Raw genomic sequence first — 8,404 nt, 5'->3', positions numbered from 1 at the left:
TTTATAAATCCAGAGACTCTGCAATACTGTATAATGAAAATGTTATCACTATAAAAGGGAACTTAGGATCTTGGCAACCGGAAGAACCTTTTTAATAAGCTGGGCGGAATCAACCTAATCCAATTACTACATTATAAAGACTCACAGGGTACATCTACACAGAGATAAAAAACCCACAGCTGGCCCAGCTGACTTGGGCTCATGGGGCTCAAAAATTGCTGTATAGACCTTCGAGATAGGGCTTGGAGCCAGAGGTCTGGGAACCTGTGAGGATGGAGAGTCCCAGAGCTCAGGCTCCAGTCTGAGCATCTACACAGCCATTTTTAACCCTACAACCTGAACTCCACCAGCCTGGGTCAGCTGACCCAGACCAGCCATAGCTGTGCCGCAGGGCTTTTATCCCCATATAGATGTCCCCATATATGCCCCAGGCCTCCATTTCCACTATCTCGTAGAGTCAGTCATGTGCACATGTGCAAACCGGGTTTAAAATATTACTAATTTGGAATGGTATTAGTTCACATACATTGTGCACAGCCGTAAACAACTGCACACAGGGCCCAGCAGTGACAAATTTGCATGCCTTGATCTACACTCCAATTACAACCTCATCAGGAGACTGAGCAGCACAACATTCTGTGCTGTAGGCAAACTTTCCTTTTAAAGCAAACGTTTAGACAAAAAACACTCATTCTTGACATTGTTGAAGAGGCTTATTTCAATAATACACCTGCAATTACACAGTGTCTGAAGATCTCAAAACATTGGACTAAGGTGGGTAACTCTACTTATCTCTATTTTACAAACGGCAAATTAAGGCAGAGTTAATGATTTGTCCAATATCAAAAACAAGTCAGTGAGAGAGCTAGGACCGGAACCCAGTTAACACAGTCACAGAAACACTATTGTCCAATGGGTTCTTAGTGTCAGGACATGAAAATAACTAACAGACATTTAAAGACAGAAAATCATTTTATTAAAATGCTACAAAAGTAAATCACTGCAATTCATTATAAGAAAGTCACAGACATTTGTACCAGGGCAGAGCTAGGTAAATTGCATATGAAGGTCCTGATTATGAGAATTCATCTTGTGTAGATTCTTTGAGAGAATGCAGAAGATTTTTAATTAAATACAATCATCTTAAGTAGTTTGATAGCATCATTTCAGACTAGGATGAACATTAAGTCTTGTCCATACTCCCCATTCACCCTCCCAAAATTAGAGCTAGAGAAGCACATTTGGACAGGGGAAACAGAACCCATCCTACAGTGAGCAGTGTTGAAGTACAAGATTCCCAGTTTCCATTCTGCTCAAGCTTGAGGACGTTCCACACATCAGACTTCAGAGAGTATTACTGTGCTGCTTGTGCCAAAGACTGGATGTACTGTCGTCGAGCAGGAAAGTGATCAGCTGGCCGGTTGTATGCTGTCCAGACTGGTTCTCCAGCAAAGAGCCTCATTGCCTTCACGTAGTTCTGTGGAAGGAAAAGGAAATTGCAAATAGCATAACAGCTCCTTTTGGAGGCATCTGAATTACAGAGTTAACAACTCCTGTTGAGGTTTATGATACTTTCCACTTCTGTAGCATCTTTCAAAGCATCTCAAGATGCTTTAGGAGCTTCACACTACCCTGGGCGTTCCAGCACTATTTTGTATCAGTGTTCCTAGCAACCTGGCAATTGTAGTAGTAACTGTACTTAGCACTGTCATACTGTGTTATAAACTTCAGAGGATCCTCAACACTCCTGTAAGGCAGATAAAGTATTAACCCATTCACAGATGGAGAAAACCATGACCTTCAGCAAGTCTCTCAGGCTTTGTCTATCCTGGGACACAGGCCTCGGTGTGGCTGCACCAGCACAGACCCCTAAATGTAGACATGCAGTGCTGGGGTTTGCACCAAGTGAGCTCATCCTTGTCCACACTTGGAAGTCGGCACCAGTGCAGCTACACTGATTGCTGATTCAAGGCTATTCCCACAGACATATAAGGCCACAGGGCTATATTACACATATAACCCCTCTCAGCAGGTCAGAGAGCAAGTCAGTGGCGGAGTGGAGAATTTGTCTAGGATTTCCGACTGCCATCTGTGGCTCTAGCTACTAGACTACACTTCCTCTCTACAGGCGAGTTTAGTACTCATGAAAGATGCCAAGACAAATATGTTCAGTTTATCCACAGAAGAGGTACAGAGCAGAGGCAATTCAAGCTTCCCTATGTGGTTCTGCCTTCAGCCTGGCTGAAGCAGTCTCCATGCCTCAGCCAACTGTGGTGGATAGCTGTAGAATCTCTGGACTCAGGCCATACGCTGATTTCACACAAGATACAGAACGTGTCTAAGATGGCAGTAACTAGAAGTCACTACTCATGAGCTGCATATGAACTGGCAACTAAGAGGTGAAACTCAGATTCTATAAATCATTTTGTATCCCTCAAGTTCCGGGTTTAATGAACTACCGATCTGAAATAGCATATTTAGTCACCAATATGCAATACGCCTTTGTACACTTGTCTGTCAATGCACATATCTAGGAATGTAATAGATAAAGCCATATACAAACATTTTCATCCACTGTAAATCGGTGATATATGCCAGCAGGAAGAGTTATCATGTCTCCCTTTTCAATTAAAATCCGGATCCACTTGTCATCTGTGTCTCGAACATCAAAGTAGCCACTTCCTTCAAGGACGTAGCGAATTTCGTCATCCAAGTGCAAATGTTCTTTATAAAATATTTTTATCTAGGGTAGGAAGGAGAGGATATTACATTTCTTTTACAGTTTCTTGAACAAAGAAATAAATCTACACACAATGGCATATGGAAATAGTCTCCCAGACACTGGGAGACATTTTACAAAGGAGTCCAGAAATATACAAATCTCTGACCACTGCACTACTAGACTACGTTAACGGCACATGAAGTCAGGTCTATGCTTGGAAGGATAATATTCATCTATAGTTGTACAATTATCTGGGATGCACAAATATAATAAAGCTGAAATCCCCTGTCACTTTACACTGGAAGAAGCCAAATGCAAGATCACTGCCTACTGTAGCTAATCATCTACATGAGAACAACACAAGTAATTATTGCCCACCAGGTTGCCCGCTGCATAGTGATTTAGACTGTCAACAAGAGACAGACCCTGGGCCAGAGTCCCAGATTCAAGGCCTCGCTCCCTAATCAGCAGAGACAACATTCTCTCAGGTGTTTGGGAGGTGAAGGATACTTTGTCCTTGGGACAATTTAGGAGCAATAATGCCAGGCTCCAAAGGAGTCCCATGAGGACTTGTCAGGAGAGGCAGGGGGGAACTGCTGCAATGCCATGGGTAGGGAAGGAAGTGATGAAGCCTTGAGGAACAACTCCATTTAAGATGGATATGGAGAAACCTCACCATCAGCACTGAACTCCTGAGTTACCATACCATTCACATTCAGTTGGAGTAGCACATCTTCATGTTTAACTGGTGAGGAAGGAGTTTCATTATAAAATGCATAGCTGAGAACTTGACATTGTTCCTACTGATCTGTTCTGAAGAAACCAGGACATTAGTTCCCCAAATTAAAACATTTCTCAGCTGGGGAACTGCACAAATCCCTCATACCCCTCATGTGTTTAGCACATATCAGACTTTAAAAAAATTAACTGAAGACAAAAGAACTAATTACCAACTAATACATTTTGCAGGCTGATAATCCCCAAAGTGCATGTAGCTGTAGGCGTGTTTCAACTTTGAAAACTGCCCTTGTGAGCATGCTCACAAGTTATTTCAAACGTATGGGAGGTCACAAATTCCCATCAAAATGGATTTGGCAGAAGTTCCAATTCCCTCCAATGGTGAGTATGTTAAAATATTCTTAGCACTAAAATCAATCACTTTGACAACCAGGCCAAGAGAGAGAAGAGTGGCCTCCTTTTTCTGAGAACACTGAGAAATCATTTATGACAGTACTGAGGGATGTGTTATTGTTGATTAAAATTACCACCATGTGCTAGGGCAGCAGTGACCAAGCTCAGGGCTTGCTGCTCTGAAGTTCACTAGGGAAAGATTTTGCCAAAGCCCTAAACTGGCAATGGCCTGACCTTAGTTTGGATGATAATCTAATAGTGTTTGCAGGGCTCCATTTGCAAATGTGCAGTTTCAACATGACAAATGAGAGCCACTCTTATTAATGGGAACCATTCTAAAAGGCATCGTCTGTAAGCTATTAAAGGGAAAGTGATTACAGAAAACACAAACCCCCTCTTGTTTTAAAAATGGAATCCAAGCAGCCATTTGAAAATCTAAAAACTAAATAATGTGATTTTTAAAAATGGGGAAAAATCCATCATTCAAAGAGCAGGTACTGAATGTACACTTCAAAAGCTGGTGTATACTCTAGTGGCAGCCTTCAGAAGTTACTCCCTTCCCAGATCCAGACCAGGGCTGCTTTACCTTGTCTTGATAATCTGGCAGCTTATCTTTATGTATCGTAATTATATCCATCCAAGAATAGTTTCTCTCTTTCCGAATCCTTGCTAGGTCTGGGTCAGTCTCATAGTTGTCAGCATCCAACTGTGTGATTTTTGGGAAGGAGGAATTAAAAACAAACATCCATCAGAGACAGCCAGGATACCCAAGCAACTACTTCCAAAACCATAAAGCGCAGCCAGTTGGTGTATAAATAACATTTCAAGTTACATACTAGTTACAAGTCCAGCAAGGTTATTTATTTGTTATTGTGTAGTCTAAAGGGGAAAAAGGGATTATAGAAAAGCTAGTCTTTCAGAGTCAGTGTGGGTGTCTCAGCGGGATGTACTGGGGAAGCAAGCTCAATCTGCCATCAGACACTGCCCCACAGAGTTTGCTTCTCATTCCAGAGTCAGAATCCCAGAGTTACAGTGAATCGTGTCTTGTCCTCCCTCGTGACTAATCAGCGGGACTGACATTGTCCCTGCACAGTTGCTGAAGTTTGGAGTTACCAGGAGGAACATTCTTGTTGTTCATAGTCACTTCACTACTGCTTTCCCACCAGGCAGCCTGCCAATCCTGGCATGGCACACTTCCAAAACAAATTAGCCTTGGTAGGGGAAGCAGCAGCAGCAGCATGACAGCAAAAAATAAATAAATAAATAACATTCAGTTGAAAGTTGGCAACAACAATGGGGAGAGGGAGGCTGTCTTGATAATTTTAAAAACTTCATTAAACTGCTCTGGTTACAGACTTTCTTTGCTCAGTATCTATTATTGTTCCACCTTCCCAGATGTGGGAAACATTTTAATAACCCAAATGAAAGACGCTGTCTGAGGTTCCACATTCTCAGCTCTAATGTTTTGTTTGGGGGTTTTTTGGTAGGAATTAATAATATGCTCAGTGACTTGTTACTGAGAAGCCTACACTTTATGCAATAAATACCATGCTATAAGAACTTTTATAAGTCTCACCACAAGTACATATCATAGCCCTAAAAGAGTTTCTCATCTCAGGCTTATAAGAGTCTCTTATAAAGGCTACTTGCTCTAGAGAACCCAGCATGTGACTGGGAGACAGGAATTATTGAATTCCATCTTGTATATCCATAAGGGATACATTTTACAGTACAAGACTGTCTGGCCTGTAGCCTAGGTGCCAGAAATGCTCAATTATGCAGTTCTTCTGTCTGACCCACGCATTACAGAACCCACCAATGTACATGCGCTTCACTTTAGGAACCCTGTGAATTAGCCTGTGGGAAAGAGAGATCATGGTTAGCTGTCCAAACACCTAAAGGTAGAACTTTCATAACATAATTGTTTGTCTTTACTAACCTTGCCCATCATCACTAATCTAAAAATCACTTTTCTACAGCAGGGCTGTAATATGCTTTGCACTTACACAAAATCTGTTACCTGCTTCCCACTGTTTCACTGTCTGACAATCTAAAAACCAGACTAAGCACATTTATACCAATATAACTTCACCCACATTGGGGAGGAGGGTTGCTGTTTTAGCTATCCAGTAGAACCTCAGAATTATGACCACCAGAGTTACGGTTTTACAAACTGACTGGTCAACCACACACCTCATTTGGAACCAGAAGTATGCAATCAGGCGGCAGCAGAGACAAAAAAACCAAAATCAAATACAGTACAGTACCGTGTTTAATGTAAACTACTAAAAAATAAAGTTAAAAAAAAAAAGATGTGACAAGGTAAGGAAACTGTTCCTGTGCTTGTTTCTTTTAAATTAAGATGGGTAAAAGCAGCATTTTTCTTCTGCACAGTAAAGTTTCAAAGCTATATTAAGTCAATGTTCAGCTGTAAACTTTTGAAAGAACAGCCATGTTTTGTTCAGAGTTACGAACCTCCATTGCCAAGGTGTTTATAACTCTGGGGTTCTAATGTACTGGACTAGGTAAATCATAGAATATTAGGGTTGGAAGGGACCTCAGGAGGTCATCTAGTCCAACCTCCTGCTCAAAGCAGGACCAATCCCCAGATTTTTACCCTAGTTCCCCAAATGGCCCCCTTAAGGATTGAACTCACAACCCTGGGATTAGCAGGCCAATGCTCAAACCAGTACAACTCCTGAGTTTAGACAAGGCCTCAGTCTTAATTAAGTGAATTTTGAAAAGTGGACACTAAATAGGCTAAGCAATTTATGCACTTTTTGTGTATTAAACCTCAAACTAGGGTCCAAAGCATATGATGCCACCTTCACATTTAAGCAGGCTCACATGCTTCCAATTCCAGCAGGGAACTTAGGTTTTCACTTCTATTTTAAAAAAACAAATCATTATTTTTAAACTACAAGGGCAGGACACCTGACAGTCCTTGGGCCCTACCTGTCTTGAGATTTGATCCCTTATTAGCACCTCTCTACCAAGAACCATGTCTGGGCCCAGACAGGCCTTTCAGACTACCTTATACATTTGGATTTCCTTTGGCACAGGCTCTGGCCCACCGGACCATTAAGATACCCAATATTAACAGGCAAAGCCAGGCCATGTGGATGTGCAAGTACGCGTTAAGGAAGTGAATGGTATTTCAGGAAGAAGCAGGAGGAGCATCAGTCAAACAGCTGGTTGCTAGTGCTGCGGCACAGACTCTTAGCAAAAGCCGGGGGTAAAGTGCAGAGTTAATTTAAAAGACAAACGGTAAGTGACTCGGGCAGAGGAGAGGGCCCAGCAACATCCCACCCTGGGCGGGGATCTGGTAACAGCAAAGCAGTACCCTCGCCCCGTTCCCCGATCAAAGGCCAGCGGGGCCGGGGGTCCTCACCCCCCCGCTGCAGCACGGCTTGGGAGCAGGGATCGGGGTGTTATGAGCCACGCTGTAAACAAGCCTATGGGCGGAGGCAAAGGCCAAAGATGTCTGGGCCCAGGGGCCCGCACTAAGCAAGCAGCTGGAGCGAGACCCTGCGGCAGCCGGGCGGGCTGGAGGCTGCGGGCCGGGAGCTCCCGTCCCGGGGGCCCTGGCTGAGTGGCCGGACTACAGGCGCCGCATGGGGGTAGGGGTCGGCCAGGCTCGCTGCCTACTTTGAAGTAGAAGACTCCGAGCCGGCGCAGCTGCTCCAGGCTGACCGGCCGGTGCGGCTCCTGCCGGTGCGGGATCCTCTGGTCCTCTCCGGACTCGTCCATGTACCAGGCTTCCACCATCCTGACCCGCGGCTGCTGGGCGAGTGCTGCCCCGTAGCGCGCCGGCCTGCCCCTAAGGCAGCCAATGGGGCCGGCCCAGGGCCGCCGCACGCCCGCCCCACGCAGCGGGGCTTGCTGCAACCCGCCCGCGGACACCGCCGGAGCGCGTGATCCGCACAGCGCCTGCTGCCAACCGGGCCGCGACTCCCACGCCCGCCCGGGCGGGGGCTCGCGCTCCGCAAGCTCCTAGGTAGAAATGTGTTGCCTTGGAAGGGGAAATCCAGCAGCTGCACTGAAACACTTGGCAGGAACATTGCAATATTCCAGTAACCCCAGAGTTAGTTTACCCAGGCCGAGGGTGAAAGTCCGGCTGGTATTTGACCAGCCTGGCTGTTTTTTTATGGATTTACCAGTTGCCAGAAAAATCATGTAATCTGCTGGGCTTTTTTATCTGAGTCTAAAGATTTGCATTATTGTCACAATACTAATGTTAAAAGTTTCTGTGTCCAGCTAAAGATGCTGCAGTGGTCCCATTTCTGCAGTTTAAGTAAGAAAATGGTGTTATAAATCTTTTTCTATGAACTATGTGTTGTTATAGCTAGATCAGTGGTCCCAAACCAGTAGTGGGCAACCTGTGGCCCGTCAGGGTAATCTGTTGGTGGGCTGCAAGACAGTGTTCACACAGGGGCAGCTCTAGACATTTCGCCGCCCCAAGCATGGTGGCATGCCGCAGAGCGCCCCTCGTGGCATGCCACCCCAAGCATGCGCTTGGCGTGCTGGGGCCTGGAGCCGCCCCTGTGTTCA

At 44.8% G+C, this 8,404-nt stretch overlaps 1 protein-coding gene across 1 annotated transcript; it reads right to left on the bottom strand.

The window, feature by feature from the left end:
* Positions 1-953: 953 nt before the first annotated feature.
* Positions 954-7,755, bottom strand: ADI1 (acireductone dioxygenase 1). Its single transcript, XM_032791082.2, has 4 exons — positions 7,502-7,755; positions 4,440-4,559; positions 2,564-2,743; positions 954-1,477 (listed from the first exon to the last, which is right to left on the bottom strand). The coding sequence occupies exons 1-4, from the start codon at positions 7,619-7,621 to the stop codon at positions 1,355-1,357; spliced, it is 543 nt and encodes a 180-aa protein (XP_032646973.1). The 5' UTR covers positions 7,622-7,755; the 3' UTR covers positions 954-1,354.
* Positions 7,756-8,404: the final 649 nt, after the last annotated feature.

This window comes from Chelonoidis abingdonii, chromosome 3 (genome assembly GCF_003597395.2).
Source record: "Chelonoidis abingdonii isolate Lonesome George chromosome 3, CheloAbing_2.0, whole genome shotgun sequence".
Lineage (NCBI taxonomy): Eukaryota > Metazoa > Chordata > Testudines > Testudinidae > Chelonoidis > Chelonoidis abingdonii.
Note: the sequence above shows the minus strand (reverse complement) of the source record. Positions and strands in the feature narration are given on the sequence as shown.

Coding starts and splice junctions, on each gene's coding strand:
- ADI1 (XM_032791082.2), bottom strand. CDS start 7,621: ATGGTGGAAGCCTGGTACATGGACGAGTCCGGAGAGGACCAGAGGATC. Junction 4,560..7,501: donor TCGGAGTCTTCTACTTCAAA/GTAGGCAGCGAG, acceptor AAAATCACACAG/TTGGATGCTGACAACTATGA. Junction 1,478..2,563: donor GATTTACAGTGGATGAAAAT/GTTTGTATATGG, acceptor TTCCTTCCACAG/AACTACGTGAAGGCAATGAG.